The 19,229-nt window shown below is 27.8% G+C and overlaps 2 protein-coding genes across 2 annotated transcripts; both read left to right on the forward strand.

Annotated features, from left to right (window-relative positions):
* The first annotated feature begins 1,251 nt into the window (after nt 1-1,251).
* Nucleotides 1,252-3,864, forward strand: LOC139842112 (protein FAR1-RELATED SEQUENCE 5-like). Its single transcript, XM_071832286.1, has 5 exons — nt 1,252-1,300; nt 1,401-1,463; nt 2,046-2,940; nt 3,396-3,579; nt 3,724-3,864. Exons 1-5 carry the CDS (start codon nt 1,252-1,254, stop codon nt 3,862-3,864), a joined length of 1,332 nt encoding a protein of 443 aa, XP_071688387.1.
* Nucleotides 3,865-3,925: 61 nt separating this feature from the next.
* On the forward strand, nt 3,926-5,346 carry LOC139842113 (uncharacterized). Its single transcript, XM_071832287.1, has 2 exons — nt 3,926-4,300; nt 4,567-5,346. Exons 1-2 carry the CDS (start codon nt 3,926-3,928, stop codon nt 5,344-5,346), a joined length of 1,155 nt encoding a protein of 384 aa, XP_071688388.1.
* The last annotated feature ends 13,883 nt before the right edge of the window (nt 5,347-19,229 follow it).

Below are 19,229 nucleotides of genomic sequence, written 5' to 3' on the forward strand. Positions count from 1 at the left end.
TTATTATTAATTATTATTGTTATTATTATTTTTGTACTTATTAATTATTGTTATTATTACATGTATTATAATTACTACTAGTATTATTATTAACTTAAGTGTATTTATAAGAATTATCATTTATTATCATAACATTAGATACAATTATGAATATTATTATTATTGTTATGGAAATAATATAAGTTACTATTATTTTCATAAATATTAGTATTAATAACATTCTAAATCTATTAGTATTATTATTATGTATTATTATTGTCAATATCATTATGATCAATATAATTAGATAATTATAGGTAGTAATATTAATAATATGAGTATCATTATTATTATATTATTAAAAATATTTATCCTAACTATTATTAGTAATAAAATTTGATATAAATATTATTATTATTAGTATCGTTATTATTGATATTATCATTTTAATCAGATACAATTTTCATTACTATTATTAATATTATTTTACCGAATAAACATTATGTATATAAAAACATTTATAAGTAACAATACATATAAGTATGTACTAATGATGTCAATGACTTTTACATAAATATACATATATAACAAATTAATATCTATTTTATATATAATACTAATCAGATATATATATATATATATATATATATATATATATATATATATATATATATATATATATATATATATATATATTAATGTAACTAAATAAATAATAGGAAATTTGAATATATACACAAATTGAATATATATATATATATATATATATATATATATATATATATATATATATATATATATATATATATATATATATATATATATATATATATATAGTGGACCAATCGAGGGATAAGCACTAAATGGGGTACAAACTGGATAAGTGAATATGGGCCTCCCATTTCATATTTTTAATAAAAAATACAATTTATGCTGGAAAAACGCGGAGGGGTAAAATCAGAATTTCACATTTTTAATTTCCGTATATTTTATCTTTTCTCCTCGTTCATTCCTCTTCTGTTCGTTCTCTCTCTTCGTCATCAATATTCATCATCATCTTCATCATTAATCTTCAACATATATCCATCGATTAAACTTAAATCGTAGATTCAATTCAATCGTTTATTTTTAATTTTTTAATTACTACTTTTAACTTCAATCGTTCATCCTGTTACTTTCGATCTCTGTATTCATCGTTCATCCTGTTACTTTCGATCTCTGTATTCATCATCAATATTCATCGTCTTCATCATCAATTTACAACATATACTCATGGATTTATCTTCAATCGCAGATTCAAATTCAATTGCTCAATCTGATGGTTACGTTCATTCGTATTCTCTTTTGTTGTTTTACTTAAATTAGTTTTATGTTTAAAATTAGGTTTAACTGATATACGTCGTTTGTTTCTTTTTTTCCAGTTCATGTTGTTACAAATTCGTCTAATGAATCAGCTGCTGATTCTGTTGCTGATACATTTTCTAGTAAGTTTTTCATTCATCATTCATCTGATATTTTTTATCATTCATCCAGTCTCTTTTTATGTTTAGTGTTTTTTTATATGAATTAGATATTCATTTTGATCAATGATAAATGTAATTTTTCTGTTCAATATATATGTTTTGATTCATCAGTGAAATCTGCTTTTTTAGAGTTTTGTTGTATAATAAATGTTTTTTGTTTGTGTTGTATGCTAAACTATACGCAGTTTCATGTACTTTCGTACCATTCATTATGTATTTTTTAACATTCATCTGTATTTTTAATCATTCATTATAAATGTTGGCAGTTTATAATATATAACATTCATATTTTGTTTTTATTTGATCATCATGTAACATTTTAATCTAATTATTGTATGGATTTTTTTTATTATTCATCGTAAACTTTATGTTGTTTCATTTTTTTTTATCATTCATCATGTATCATTCATCATTCATGCTTCATCATTTATGATTCATCATTCATCATTTATCATTCATCATTTATCATTCATGCTTCATCATTCATCATTCATCATTCATCATGTAATTTATAACTAATTTTATTGTATTTTTCTTTTATAGGCACCAACTCTGTCTGTAGAAATCATTTTTTATCTTCTTATGAGGATGAAGGTCCTGATGGAAAGAAATTGTGGTTTCCTAATGTTCCAGATCATTTTAATCCTGTTATCGGTTCTGTATTAAGATCATGGGAAGATTGTTTATATTTTTATGACTTATATGCTGAGGCTGCTGGGTTCAATATTAAGAAAGCTTCTGAAAATAAAGATGAAGATGGTTCAGTTTTTTACCAAGTTTATAGGTGTAATAGGTCAGGTCATCCTGTCCCAAAACCTCTTGTTCCCCCTGCTATTGTTCATCCACCTGCTAATGTCAATGCATCTCAATCTAGCCCTGATCCTGATTCTTCCATTCCTGATAAACCTGCAAAGCGAAAGCATCAGCGTAGGAAAGTGTCTAACTGTAAATCTTCTAGTATTAAGGTTGAATGTGAAGCTTGCATTAGATTCAAACTTATTAAGGGTAAGATTGTTATTTTTAAGTTTTTTGAGGGGCATAGTCACAAACTCATAACTGAGAGGAATAGGAATTTGTTGAATAAAAGGAGGAAGTTGGATCCTGAACACATGGAATTTCTTTTCAAACTCAGTACTCGATCAAATATGGGTGGATTTAAAGCTCACACACTTTTTAGTGCTCTTAGTGGTGGTATTGATAATGTTGGTCCTTTGCCTGTAGATTTCAATAATTTTCATCGTGATTTGATCCAATCTCTAGGTGATACTGATGCACATATTGCTATTGAACAACTGCTTATGAAGAAAAATACTTTACCTAACTTCAGTGTCGAGTATTATTGTGATCATAATGATTTTTTACGTGGGGTTTTTTGGGCTGACAATATTTTTAAGTTTGGTGATATCGTTGGCTTTGATGCTACATATGGTACAAATATGTAAGTTTTTTGTAATTCGTATCACTTTATTTTTGTTATTTATCATTCTATTTTTATCATTCAACACTTTATTTTTATCATTCATTTTTCATCATTCATCATTCATCATTCACCAGTCATCATTCATCATTCATCATTCATGTTTCATCATTTATGATTCATCATTCATCATTCATCATTTATCATTCATAATTTAATCAGTCATCATTCATCATTGATTTTTCTCATTCATATTGACAGATTACTTATTTTACTTTTTTTATCGTAAACCTGCACTTTATTTTGATCAAAAATTAACTAAATAATTATTATTTAAGACATTATTCATTAATAATATCATTCATTAAACATTAAAAACATTACTGAATGATTGAAATACTTTATTTTTATAATTCATCTTATAATTTTTATTTTATTTTTACGTGATTTTTTATTACTAATTTTTTATATTATAGGTATAATATGGTTTTTGTACCTCTCACTGGAGTTGATAATCATAAGAAGCTTGTTATTTTTGGAGCTGCTTTATTAGCTAGTGAAAGCATAGAATCATTTAGTTGGTTTCTTGATTGTTTTCTCAAAGTTTTTGGGACTGAACCGGGCTTAGTGTCCACTGATCAAGACCCAGCAATGTTGGAGGCTATTAAAATAAAGTTTAAGACTGCGCAGCATCAGTTATGTATGTGGCATATCAGTTAAAAACTTGAAAAAAGGTAAATTTTCTAGTTTAATTCATGTTTTGATATCATTCATTTGTTTTATATTATTTTATTTTTTTTATAGGTTGGTCGTGAGTTGTTTTCAAATAAAGATTTTCGTAAGCAAATGAATAACATATTCTGGAATCAAGAGTTGAATGCTGAAAAGTTTGAAAAGTGTTGGCAACATGTTTTAGATGAATTTGGCTTGCATGATGTCGATTAGTTTAAAGATATGTATGCTATGAAGGAGAAGTGGATACCGTGTTTTTTTCCAAGATACACCAATGGCTGGATTGATGAGAACGTCAGCACTTTGTGAGAGTGAAAAATCATTCTTTATAAAATGCAAGAACAAGCATTCTAAATTGGTGGAGTTTTTTTCACGTTTCGATGTTGTAGTTGAAAAGCAGCGCCATAACAACATGGTTCTCGAGTTTGAAATGGATAATAGATCTATTAATTGTGTTACCAATAAGCTAATTGAGTTGCATGCTAGGGATTTTTATACACCAACCATGTTTCTGTTGGTTCAAGAAGAAATATTTCAGTCTTCTTTCTCTTGTGTGCAAATCAGCTCAACCATTGAAGAGAATGAAGATAAACAATTAGGTGTAATTGAAGAGAAATTTCCTCCTCCTCATCTAAACTGGAAATATAGGGTCAGCTTTCACTTCATATCTTTTTAAATTTTTCCTAATCTGATTACTTACATTTTTTTTTGTTTTAATATATTTTTAGGTTTAATTTATTTATTTTTTTCTTTCAGTATATTTGTCATTCATCATATTTTTTTTGTTATTATATGTTTTTGTCATTCATCTTTTTTTCATTCATTTTTTGTTTTTGTCATTCATCATTTTTTTCCATTCATTATGTTTTGTTATTTATCTTTGTTGTTAACTTTGTAATTTTCTCTTTTTTTTAGGTTACTTTTGATGTTAAAACTGCCGAAGCCAGCTGTTCGTGTTTGCTTTTTACACGTGAAGGTCGTTTATGTAGGCACATATTTTATGTATATCATGTTCATGATGTTGTTGCTATCCCTATGGTTCATTTGTTGAGGAGGTGGTCAAAGGAGGTATCTGAAACATTTAATTCCATTTTCGTCTATTCTAATGATAAGTCTGAATCCAAAAAGATTATCAATCATGTTTTCAACAAGCTTAGGAAGGTTTCCTCTTTATATCGAGATGATCTAGATAAACTTGTTAGTTTTAGAGATAAGTTTGATGTCTTAATTGGCGATTTTCTTGGTTCTACTTCTGATGAGCCTTCTACATCTACTAGAGGTGAACATATTAATAGACTATGGGGATTCTCTAAACCAGTCAATTCAAATATTCGTGCTCCGGAGAATATTAGAAACAAAGGTCAACGTAGATCAAATCGGATATTGTCTTCCAAAGAAGTGGCTGTTAAGAAACATGTTAAGCCCAGAGCTTGCAAGCGTTGTGGTATTCTTGGTCACAATGTTCGGACTTGTACTACTGACCTCACTCAACTACATAATTCAAAGAATAAAGGAAAAAATGTCATTGACTGTGGTATTCATGATCACAATGTTCGGACTCGTACTACTGACCTCACTCAACTACATAATTCAAAGAATAAAGGAAAAAATGTCATTGACTTTGAATTAGAAGACGAAAGTGAGGAAGATGATGAAGACGTTGCATATGAAGATGAAGATTCTGATTCTGATTAATTGTTAATGTTTTTATCTTTTTTATAATTTTCTATATGTTTTTATACAGCTACTCTTTTTTAGTATAATTTTCTGTGAAATTAGATTACTAGGTATTTTTTTCAAGTTTTGGATCATTCATTAAAGCAGTATGATCATGAATATTATCATTCATAAATTTTATCATTCATTATATTGTTTATTTTGTTTTTAGTCATTTTTAGTTCTTTCTTTTTTATTTATTAGATTTATTTTATTATTTATCACGTTATTTTATCATTCATCACATCATTTTAATCATTATTCTTGTCATTTTAATCATTCATCATCTCATTTTATCATTCATCGCAAAATTTTCATCATTCATCACCTACTTTTATCATTCATCATCTTCTTTTATCATTCATATTGTTTTCCATTAGTGATCTCTATTTTATCATTCATCATCTCCTTTTTATTATTCATATTTTTTTCCATCATTTATCAGCTTATTTGTTTTCAACTTTTTGTCGTTCATCATTTACTTTTTTCATTCATTTTAATTTTTTATTATTCATCACCTCCTTTTTTCATTCATCTTGTTTTTTAATCATTCATCACCTCCTTTTATCATTCATCTTCTCAAGTTTTAATATCAAAAATAAAAGATGAATCGTTATAATTACTAAAATCATTTTTGTAACATTACAATTACTGTATGTTTTTATTAATCATTTATATCTTTTTAAATCATTTTGTTTAAAAAAAAATTAGTTTAAATTCATAATGTTACAATGTAATAATCCATTTTTTGTTATCATGAATCATAATCTATCGTTATTTTAAATTCATAATCATTTATATCTATTTTCAATCTATCATTCATCGTTTATCAATTTTTCTAATATATCACAAACATTCATCATAAAAGTTTCAATCATTCACCAAACATATCATTCATTGTTCCATTTTCCATCATTCAGGAAACAAACATTTAGTTTATACAAAATAAGCATCAAACAAACATTGGTTTAAGATTGTCTCTCTATGATTCTTCTCTTCTTTCTTTAGCTTCTCTTCTTTCTCCTTTTCTGAATGACTTGCTTCATAGGTATTGTACTTTTCCATCCACTCATTCATAGATTTATTTGTAGGATGTGTTAAAATCTTCACTCCATATTTCACACGCAAGTCATTCAACTGCTTTGTTTGACCTAGTCCTTCTTTAAACAAACCGCTCTTCCATTTAGGATCTCCCATGTATGTTTCCATGTGACGCATCACGAAAACACCACAGTCTATATCATTTGATTTTGTGCTCCATGCCAGTGGTAGCACGTTTACTTTGCATCCCATTTTTTCAATTGGATTTCCTTGCTCTTTTAGATACTGTTTAAAAATCAATCCCTAAAAACAATATATTCTCTTAGTTAAGTATTAAATATTTTAGTAAAACAAACTATTAGTTGTGTTTTTTTAATACATGAATGATAATATATAAAAGTATACTTACTAATCATCATGCAGAAAAGATTTGAAGTATCTTGCAATTTTCTTTTCTTCCTTCAAAACTTTTTCTTTGATGTTCACCTGCCGTTCATACCAGGGTGATCTGTACACTGCTGCTAAACAAGTTTCTCGTTTCGCTTTTCCTTTCATGCCCTCTTCATCATTTTCATTTTCATCTAAATCATCCTTTTGATTCTTTTCATTTATATCTTTCAGCATCTCAGCTATCATAACAACCCCCTCGTCAACTTGTTTATTTTTTTCATTACCATCCTCCTTATCCAATGCTTCATTAGTTACCTTAATTAAATATTTATTATAGTTAGCTCTTATCATATAATAAATAATTATTTTTGCTATTTTTCATTAGTATTTTCTACCTCATTATTGTTCTCTTTATTTCTTTCTTCAAAATCTGTAACTTTCAACTGTTCACTAGCATCTACTAGCTTATTCAATCCATCAACATTCACCTGAATTAAACGTTGATTATAGTATAGTTTTTATCATATTGTTTTTATTAATAATTTTTCTTTATATTTTTTTATTAATATTATCTACCTCAGCAGTATTCTCTTGTCTTCTTTCTTCAACTTCTCTTACATTCACTTGGGCACTAGCATCAACATTCACTTGTGCACTAGCATCAACATTCACCTGAATTTAAACGTTGATTATAGTATAGTTTTTTATCATATTCTTTTTATAAATAATTATTCTTTATATTTTTTCATTAATATTATGTACCTCAGTTCTTTTCTCTTGTCTTCTTTCTTCAACTTCATTCACATTCACTTGTGGAGTAGCATCAACATTCACTTTTGCACTTGCATCAACATTCACCTGAATTTAAACGTTGATTATAGTATAGTTTTTTATCATATTCTTTTTATAAATAATTATTCTTTATATTTTTTCATTAATATTATGTACCTCTGTTCTTTTCTCTTGTCTTCTTTCTTCAACTTCATTCACATTCACTTGTGGAGTAGCATCAACTTCTTCATCTATTTCTTCAGCATTCACCTGAAATAAATATTAATTATAGTTATAGTTTTTATCATATTATTAATAATTTTTTTTTGTTATTTTTTACTAATATTTTTTATCTACCTCAGTTTGGATCACATTATTCCTTTGTTCACTAGCAACATTCTCTTCATTCAAACATTGAGCATTCACCTGAAATAAAGAAGTATTCATCGTTAACATTCATCATATAAAAAACAATGTTGGTATTGTTTCAGTTTGTTCATTTTAGTTGTTTTACCTCCCTTTCTTCAACTTCTTGCTCACTCTCAGCTTGTATGTTTTTCTTTGCACTGGTTTCCTCCATCTCTTCTTCTCCATCATCATTATTATTTTCTTCTTCATTTTCCATTTCAAAATCCCTGATTGGTGACAATATCTCATCATTATTCCTTTTTTCTTGTGTGTTTACATCTGACCACACATCCTCTTGATCATCTAAGACTTCAATCATCTTTGTTATCCCCAACCGAATCTTCTGATTATTTGAGAATTTTTCTAATCTCTTTTTGTATCTGATTGCAACCTTTTTGATCAAGTTTAAGTCTTTTTCAACCCCTTCTTCACATTCCTACATTTTATTATATTAAAGTATCAGTTTAATACAATATGATTTTTCTATACATTAAATTTTGTATGAAAATACACTTTTATCATGTATACAAACTGAAAATTTATATTTCTATTTGTATTCTTTTTACTAATTTAAATTTTAATATGAAAGATTTTTTTTTTTACCTTCTCATGTTCTTCAGCTTCATCTCTTCCGTTATTTGATTCCTCAATTTCTTCTTCATTCACTATGTTTTCCTCTTGTTGTTCTTGTTGTTCTGCTTCTTCTTCTTCTTCTTCTTTTTCGTCTTCTTCTTCTTCTTCATCATTCTCTCTTTCATCTTCTCTTTCATTCGCTATGTCCACAAATTCCACTTTTCCAAATTCTCCTTGTTTTAATTCTTTTGTTTCCCTCTGTTTCAATATTTTTGTTGTCCAAATCGATAATGTTATACCTTTTTTCGGTATCTCCATGTTTGCAATCCTTGTCGCTTCCACATAATGCAACTGTAATTTTTCATTATTAGTCCGCATGATTTTTTAGTTACTATGTTTTGATGAATCATAAAAACAAAATGAATGACCTTAGGGATGTTATGTATTGAATAAAAACAAGATGAATGAAATTTTTTTGTGTGATTGATGAATGATACAAAATGAGGTGATGAATGATAAATTCTGAGTTATGAATTATAAATTTTTCTCATGAATCATTAATTTTTGTTAACATTCATCACTTATTTTTTAGAATATTTTTATTTTTATTCAATATATACATAATGAAGAATGTTATATGCATAGTGTACTTACAATTAAAATTATGACGGATCCTGTAAACCATATCGTTTCGTTTGATTGGCTCCACATTATCTTGCTCTTTATTAACCGCTCTAAAATAAAACCGCACCAATCATATGTAATTACATCTTTTACAGTTTGAAAGTTGCCAAGTAATAATTGGTTCGTTGTTCCCATTTGATTTATTTCCACCATGGTTGTAGAAAACAAGACGATGAAGTTTAGGAAGAACTCTATTCCAACTTCCTTTGAGCTTACCATCTTATCATGAATTTCTTTAAATCTCACATTCGTTATCCCTGCGTACTGTTTTCTCCAAATGCTTTTTCTTGTATTATTTTTTGGAGGCTTTTTGAATACCATAATCTGCTTTTCACCCATTGGAAATCCAAACAACCTATGGATACTTTCTCTTGTAATAGTAATTGTTCCCTTTTCAAACTCCATTTGGCTTGTTTCTGGGTTGTAAGCATTGACACAGAAATAAGCAAGTTTCTTCGGAATTTCCTTTATATTCATTTTTAGCAGTTTCTTGAATCCTAATAACTCAACTCTATGCTTCTGTTCCTTCGTCATTTTCTGCATAACCAAGCACAATGTTCTTGGAGACATCCTGGTTTTTAGTTTCTTAAACTCTTCGGATTCCTCATTCACTATTCTTTTGGTTTTTTTGGTTTTCCCTATTTTTTTTTTGTCCATTTTCCTTCTCTTAGCAGATTTATCTGCATTTCATATTTTCAACAATAATATTTTAATTTAAATTATTCTATGATGAAAAATAATTATTTTCAAAAATATATGATGAATTATTCAAACATAACAATATATATGTACCTGTATTTTTGTTTGGAAGTCGTGCATCAGATCTTGATCGCTTAATGTTTTTTCCATTTTTCCTTTGTTGAACGTAGTACATTGCATCATCGTCTGTGCTGCTTTCTTCATCTGTTAATGATTAAGTGTAATGACCCGGAATTTTCCGACCAAATTATACTTATGAGATTAATATTTATATAAATTAAACCATACCAACATGATAAACAATCCAAATTGTTGAGACTTGTGTTTTTGAAAAGAGTTTTACACAACGTTTGACCGTCCAATATGACCGATGATATCACGAACTATATAATATACGATAATTATACGTTTGTGTATATATATGTATTTATATATATTTAACATGATCTAAGGATGGTTTAACATCTCATTGTGTACTAATGACAATGAGTTATAAGAATATTTTGAAACTACTAACTTAAGTTTTCAAAACGATAACTATACGTAACATTCTTTGATATATATACTTATAATGCTTATACATGTATCGTATATATAATGTATTTAATCACTTTTTAAGGACTTAAATACATAAAACAATATAAGTATATTCACAAAAGATAGCTATATTTGAATTCTCGTTCCGTTTCCTCAAGATTTCTATACGTATATCTAGGGTATATGTACCCGTATAATACCCAGCTTCTATACGTAATTACTATTGGTATATACACATCAAATCAACATCCTAATCAACATTATTACTGCCCTAGATATGAGGTAACTAGAATTTGTCAAGTAGTATGAATTATTAGTAAGTAAACAAAATTAGGAATCCTTTTCTTTCTTTATAAACTAAAAACGTTTTTATAAATGAACACAATTTCTTCACTCCATTTTCTCATACCTATACCCTTATTTCTCTCTCAAAATACTCCATACTTCATAATTGATCATCTCCAAGCATTTTCCCCATCATTTAGCTTCAATTACAAGCCTTAAACACCATAAGAAAACTCTTTCAAGAACATATCAAAATAACCACCCATTTGAAGAAGTTTACTTCCAACATTTTGATCTAACTCCACCACTCTTTGATTCCAAGATTATTTCTTATCTTTTGCAGTAACTTTGTCCAAGTAACTTGAGGTAGTAACCTTGTTCATAATCTTATTCAATTCATATTCATATAGCTATCTTATTTTGTGGTATAAAATTTTAACAACAAGAACATAGTTTGAATGATTTCAAACTTGTTCGCAAACTAAATAGATCATTCTAACTTGACTTTTAAAATACTTCAAGACCTGTAATATATCATAATGATATTCTAACCTAACAAGATATAACTTGGTTTTACAAAGAACATCTTAAAAACTGAATCTACGTCGTCGGAGTGCAACCGGGGGCTGTTTTGGGTTGGATAATTAAAAACCATCTTGAACTTTGAATTGGAAGTTCATGTTCTGGAAAAATTATATTTCTTATAAATATGTTAACACATAAAAATTTCATGGTTTAACTCAAAGTGTAAGTATTTTTAGAAAAATGATCATTAAATGTTGTTTTTATGATGAAAAATAATCACTTTCATAAGTTTCACCAAAGTTTGACCTATAACCTATGATTTCGAATACAAACTAAGGTATTTTCAGTTCATATTCTTAAAATTTGACTCGATCCAAGGAAGTGGCAAGTTGAACCAACAAAAACGGAGTTGTAATGAAGAAACTACGACTAAAACAAGATTGGGTATCCGAAGCTAGTTTAGCTACGAAAATATTTGGAGAAAAAGTAAATTAATCATATCTTTTCTAATTAATATGATATTTTATATATAATTACTTATGAGTTGATTTTATATATTTCAGGACCACCCGTAAACAACACGAGAAGATTAATCATAAGACCTCATGATTGTACGCAACACGTCATTTGACAACACGGTACTTTATGTACGCAACACGTCATTTGACAACATGGTACCATGGGTTGAGATTAATTCTGATCAATACGAATACGATGGGGTCTTTATTTATTTTATTTAAGCAACTAATTGTGGACCACTAACATCGGACTGCTAACTACGGACTAAGAAAATATTAAAAGTATTAAAAGTATATATATATGTAACGATTACTTAAAAAGAAAATATGTTGATATATTATATATATGGTTAGGTTCGTGATATCTATCGGAGACCAAGTCGAATTAAATACCTTCAAGGCAAAAGTGAGTTTCATTTGCTCCCTTTTTAATTGCTTTTGCAATATATATTTTTGGGCTGAGAATACATGCGCTGTTTTTTATACATGTTTACAAAATAGACACAAGTACTTAAAAATATATTCTACGTTGAGTTGTACCACTGGCATATTTCCCTGTAGCTTGGTAACTACTATTTACATGGGTATTGTAAACGCAAATCCTGTTGATAGATCTATCGGGCCTGACAACCCCAACCGGACTGGACGACCAGTATTTAACGGTTGCACAGTACTTCGTTTTGGTGACTACACTTGGTACGGTGTAGTGAGATTTCATAATAAAGGGAATATGCGACGTTGATTAAATGTTAAGTATGGTTACCAAGTGCTCAACCACTTAGAATGCTTTACATACACTTGCGAGTGTATTATGTTTATGATTATGAAATCTTGTGGTCTATTAACATATTGAAACGATTGTTACGATAAACCTATGAACTCACCAACCTTTTGGTTGACACTTTAAAGCATGTTTATTCTCAGGTACGAATTAAGTCTTTCGCTGTGCATTTGCTCAATATAAGGACATTACTTGGAGCCGATCATCGCAATGGGACCAAATGTTGATGACTTCGTCCAGGTGGATTAGGACGGGTCCTTTCATTAAGTATATTTAATTTTGAAACCGATTAATATTCATTTTGTAATTGAAGTATTGAGCATTCATTTAACATTTATCAAGCACTTATAATTCATCAAAAAAAATTTTAACTAATCAAACAATTACCATTAATTTATTAATATTTATTTATAATCAAATACTTATAATGCATTTAATTTCTAGATAGATATCAAGTTGTTTTTCATCTTACCTTGTTTGTATTCTTCTTCCTCATCTTCAGATTATGTACCTTCATTAATGTCTGCTTGTTTTTCACATTGTTCTTCTATATCATTCTCCTCCTCCTCCATGTTAGTATTTTCACTTCTTTCATGTTCCTCTTCAGTAACTTTTTTTCCCATTATTGTAGCTGATGGTAACAAAAAACTCCAACATCAAGACAATATTCATAAAAAAATCATTCATCATTCATCATTCATCATTCATCATTTATCATTCATCATTCATCATTCATCATTCATCATTCATTATAATTACAACTAAACATTTTTTAATTTTAAGCATTCAAAATATCAAACATCAAACCTAAATAATATCATTTTACAAAATATATAGTGTAAGCACATGCATCATGTTAATCTATTATTTATTATGTGTTAAAAATGATAAACGACATTAATAAAAATTATAATCATCATTCATTCATTATAAAAAAATATACATATATATTTAATAATAAGTAATATACCTGCATTATTTCCTAGTTTAAGCCTCACTATGAGATTATCTGTAATATACAACAAATAAACAGTTACGAATAAACATATTAAACAAAATTTATTTGTGTTTACTACCTTTTGTGGTTTCCGGTTCGTTATTTTTCTCCATTTTTGCTTCGTCTTCTTTTGAGGTTTCTCTTTAATCAGAGAATCAATCTATTTTAAGTAGTTCGAGCTTCTTGTTGTTTTTATTTAGGGTTTTATTTTTGATCGAGCGTTTTTGAGAGAGGTAGCGATACAAGTGACAAATAAAGTATGAAGTGAATAGATGATTAATTTGGGGTTTTTGTGATGGTCACGTGAGGTTGGATCACGTGACTTCTATTTTTTTTCTTTTTGAATTTTTTATTAATACTGCAATTATTTAGAAAATTATCGGATAAGTTAAAAAATTTTGGGATTGAAATTTTTTTTTATTTTTTAAAATATTTTGAATTTTAAAATATTTTGAATTTCAAAATATTTTATTCTCTCTCTATAAATACTTTCATCGTTTATCCCCAAAAGAATTATACTGTATTAATAATTAAAAAAAAACCCAACCCTAAATATGTCACAGCCGTCATCTCCACCATGTTCACCATCTCCAGAAATTATGATTCTTCCAATTCATGTGTACAATGAAATGGATAAACAATTCGTTGTGAAAACTGTGAAGCTCATCAACAACAAGAAAAGAAACTTGAGTGAGCTTTATGAGAAGCACAAAAATCATCAAAAAATCTATCAAAGCATCATTGACGTGAAAGAAAGTTATAAGAAGATTGTTGATAATGAATTTTATCATAAAATTTCAGCAGATGCAAAACCAAATAAAGTCTTCGAAAACTGTGAACAGAGGATTGAGCTTAACAACATGAGAATGGAAGCAAATTTGAAGAAGATGAAATATGAAGAGAGTAAAATAAACTTTCTTAAGGATGAGATGGAAGAAGTTATTAAGCATTATAGATGAATTATTAGATAATTATGTTATTGTCTTTTGTATCTTGGTTTAAAAACCTGTATTGTAATGTTTTTTAATGCTTAATGAATTAATAATGTTTTAAATAATAATTATTTACTTATTCATGATGAGCTTCACAGTTTTGACAACGAATTGTGTCAAAAATTAAGAATTGTGTCAATATGAATAAGAAAACGTATGATGAATGATAAATGTTGAATAATGAATTATGAATGATGGATTTATGAATGATGAATGATGTATAGTGAATGATGAATGATGAATAGTGAATGATGAATGATGAAATTATGAATGATGAATGATGTATAGTGAAAGATGAATGATGAATGATGATTAGTGAATGATGAATGATGAATGAAAATAATGAAATCATGAATGATGAATTTAACAATCTACATTACATCTTTTCTTTGTGTATATATTTAATGAGCAACACTTATTTTTTATCTAAAAAACATAATTTCTCATTAAAGTAACATTCATCAGCAACACTTATTATTTATAACATAACTATATTTGGATGAATTAAACTCAAACAGTTAAATTTCTTAAAAAAATCTTAATACATGCATGTAAATAAAAATATTATTCATCATGTTTTCACTACTCATTTGTCATAAAAGTTTTCACTTTTTTTCTGTGTATCTTCTTCTTGCACTCTCCATCAGTTTTTCTTTTTCAGTTTCTGTGTATGCACTATGAAAGCAATTCATTTCTTTGAGAACTTCATCCTTAATAATGTTGATGTCGCTAACGATTATCTTTGCAGCATATTTTTTGCGCAGCTTCTCAATCTGTATGTCCCTTTCTTGGACTTCATCTTCTAGATAACAATCCCATGAATCACCACTCACATATGTCTCCATATATCTCATTGTTAAAACACCGTAAGCCGGATCCATTTCATTTGATCTCCATTTGAATACCTTTCTCTTTGGTTCTGATTTTGTCAACAAATCTGATTTGATATGTTTGAATTCTACCAGATAACTCGAGAACAAGTATTTCTACATTTTATAAATGATTTTAATAATTTTAGATATCTCTACTTATTTCATACATAAGATGATGCCAAACCCACAAAAAAAAAAAGATTATAGGTGATGAATTATATTTTTTTTTTGACTGAATGATAAAATGAATGATCAATGATACCTTCATCTTTCATCATTTATCATTCATCATTTTATCATTTCATCATTCATCATTAATCATTTATCATTCATCTTTCATAAATTTATGATTAATCATTAATTTTTCTCATTCATCATTAACAGACTTTATATTCATTTTGTTATTTAATTTTCTTACCAAACCATCAGGAGCAAGTCCATACTTCTCATCAGTTAGCATATCCAAGTAGCTATGGTCTATTATATCAATATCTGAGCTTGTTAGATTGAAGCACAATAAGAAATTTAGTCCACTAACAAATACTGGGAAGAAAACCTGCATTTTACAATCATAACTTTTACATTAGTTATAAATATTAATAATTTGTTAACATTTTTTATATCAATTTATCTTACCATTTCTACTTCAGAAAATTTGTAATCTATATCATCACATGTTGTCTGGTGAACAATTTTTTCTCTGAATTTTACATATGTTTCTTCCTTATAAGCACGCAAATCCAACATATCTTCTGTCTTCACAGTTTAAACAATTTATATGCTGTTAGTACATAATCATTGAGTTTTTTATTTTAAAAAGTTTTTTAATGACATACCAAAATTGAAGCTGGAAACATATATCTTGTCGCCTTTTGTTTTGTATACAATTTTGCTTCCATGTTCAATATTGCTGACCAGCAGTCAATGACTGAGTTTGATAAGTCCGTTTGATGAAGTAGGCTTGCAATCTCATTTCTCTTTAGTAGTTTCCCGCTCATGCAGCTGTATACAACTACCCTGTTTTGAGTTAAATAATCATTATTACACAGTAAATAAACATGAATTTATCAAATGACAAACATAGTGAATTACAAACATTATCAATGACACAGATATGATCAATGACAAACATAGTGAATGACAAACATGATGATTGACAAACATGATGATTGACAATCAAGGTCAATGGCAAACATTGATGAATGGCAAACATGATGAATGACAAATTTTTATTTCTTTTAATGAACAAACATGATGAATTTTAAATATAATTATTTATGAAAAATATAATTTATAAATATGATTTATGGAAAATAACATCATTAGTCATAATCTGTTTTTTATATACTTACTCTGGTGCATCAGCAAAACAGTACATGAATGTTGAGATTTCTTTTTCCATTTGTGTGAGCTCACTCTTGTGATCAACTACAATTGCATTCCATGGTGTTAATATGATGTCATCATCTTCGGATTCAGTCAAAAGTTTGAATGATGGAGTTTCTATTCCATCCAACGATTTCTTTTTTAATCTGGATTCAGATTCAACTCTTGGCTTTTCATTCATCTCAGCATTCAGATTTCTAGGTTTCAAAGCAGATTTCTTTTCACCATTATTGCTTATTTGTATTGAAGTAGTTGCAGTTGTTTGCTGTTTTTGTTTAGAACCTTCTTTTGTTGCAGGTTCTTCTCTTTTTTTTGACTCAGATTCTTGCTTGAACAAACTTGTAAATTTTCTTTCAAATTCATCAATATCCTTATTGTTTGGATACATCTTTGTTGCTTTTGTTAACACACTGTTAATTGCATTTGTTTCTTCAATTATGCGTCGATACCTCAATTCTAAACACTTAAGATAGTCCTGTAAATTTTATATTTTATCAATCATAACATTCATTAAACAGTTTTCATTCATCTCAAAACAGCCACAAACTGATAAAATATTAATCAAACATTTAACATTCATTAAAATTCATATACACAAAACATACCTCTGCATTGTTTGGTGTTTAAGGTTTATTTGTTTTTGGTTCCCTTTTTCTTGAAAATCATCAATAACAATTTTTTCTTTTGCCTTCACAATTCTTCCTTCACCAAATTCTCCTTTCTTCATTTCTACATCAACCCTTCTTTTTATTTCTTCTGTTGTCCATCGCTCAATCACATAGATATTTTTATTTTTCAAGAAACCTTCACATTCTACTCTTTCTAGATACAACAGCTGCAATCAAAGAATAAAGTACAATTTGTTTTTTATTGTATTTAATATAAAGAATAAGTTTAATTTTAACAGTAAAATATATATGAATTTGTACTTACAATTAGCACACTTAATGATCCAGAATAATACCGTCCATTTTGTCCTCTGTCCCATCCCTTCTTGCTCTGCAATAGACATTCATATATGTATCCACACCAATCAACCTTTGATACATCTACCTCATTTGTAATACATGGCAAGAACTTCAAATTACATGTTCCACATTTGTTAGCTTCTGCCATACAAGTAGCAAAAAGAACAAGGAAGTTCAAAACGAACTTTCTATCTGCATTTTTTCTTTCTTTCATGTATTCAACAACATCTGTTGAATGTATGTCTTGGTGATTTCTAAACTGTTTCCTCCATGAAATAGTCACAGGATCAATTGGATTGCTTCTTTCCACATATTTAATCTTCAATCCTTTCATTGGAACACCTAAGACTTCATGCACTGTTTCTTTTGTGATTTTAATTGAACCATTCTTAAGATTTATTGTTGATGAACATTCATCAAAGTTGTTTACTAGATAGTAACCAAGTTTCATCGGATTTTCAAAGAACTTCATTTCTAGAATTGACCCAAATCCAATCTCCCTTATCTTTTCTTTTTGAATGTCATTCATATTGTGTATCGCGGTGTACAAACATTTTGGTGATGATCTTGACCTTATAATTTCATCTTCTTCGTGTTTATTACCTGCTTATTATATTATTATAACTACTACATCAGTTATTAGATTTTTTAAATATAAAAATCAAAGTAAAATAACTTTTTTTAATTTTTTTAAGATGAATGTTACCTTTTTCTTTAGAAGCTTTCAATGATGGCCTTTCAAAATCATCATCGGAATTGTCTTTGGGTTTTGATCTACTTGTGCCTTCACCAAACGTATTAATTTTCCTATCCAAACTTTTTTCAACTTTTTTCAACTCTTCCATATTTTGGAGTACCTTAATTACTGCATTTTCAACAAGCTTTATATCCTTTTTATTCAATGCATGTGTCTTTCTTACATACTTTCTTTTTTCGGATTTTTCAAACTTTTCATGTTTATTCTTCTTTTTCAATTTCTGTTTTTCTTCAATCTCTGCAAACAGTTATGCAATCATTCATCATAAGCTATTTTACATACAAGTTTATAATTATGTATTCATCTAAGTATATCATTCATCTGTATTTTTAATAATTCATCATAACTATAGTCATTTTTTCAACATCTAACATTCGTATTTTTTATTATTCATCTTCATGAAACATGTAATCTAATTATTGTATATATTTTTTGTCCTTCATTATATAATGTAAGCAGTTTAATGTATTTTTTTTTATCATTCATCATGTACTTTTCATCATTCATCATAAACTATAACCATTAACATGTATTTTTTTTACCATTCATTTTTATCATTTATCATTAAATATTATGATTGGCAGTTTTTTTTAACATAACACATTCTTACTTTCTATCATTCATCACAATATAACATGTAAACTATTATTTGTACGTTTTTTTTTCATTCATCATATA

The sequence above is a fragment of the Rutidosis leptorrhynchoides genome, chromosome 4, assembly GCF_046630445.1.
Source record: "Rutidosis leptorrhynchoides isolate AG116_Rl617_1_P2 chromosome 4, CSIRO_AGI_Rlap_v1, whole genome shotgun sequence".
NCBI lineage: Eukaryota > Viridiplantae > Streptophyta > Magnoliopsida > Asterales > Asteraceae > Rutidosis > Rutidosis leptorrhynchoides.

What these genes read in the sequence shown, in the direction of transcription:
- LOC139842112 (XM_071832286.1), top strand. Translation starts at nt 1,252, where the DNA reads ATGGATTTATCTTCAATCGCAGATTCAAATTCAATTGCTCAATCTGAT. An exon ending in TTCAATTGCTCAATCTGATG is followed by an intron (nt 1,301 to 1,400) that starts GTTACGTTCATT and finishes CTTTTTTTCCAG; the next exon opens with TTCATGTTGTTACAAATTCG. An exon ending in TGTTGCTGATACATTTTCTA is followed by an intron (nt 1,464 to 2,045) that starts GTAAGTTTTTCA and finishes TTTCTTTTATAG; the next exon opens with GCACCAACTCTGTCTGTAGA.
- LOC139842113 (XM_071832287.1), top strand. Translation starts at nt 3,926, where the DNA reads ATGGCTGGATTGATGAGAACGTCAGCACTTTGTGAGAGTGAAAAATCA. An exon ending in ATCTAAACTGGAAATATAGG is followed by an intron (nt 4,301 to 4,566) that starts GTCAGCTTTCAC and finishes TCTTTTTTTTAG; the next exon opens with GTTACTTTTGATGTTAAAAC.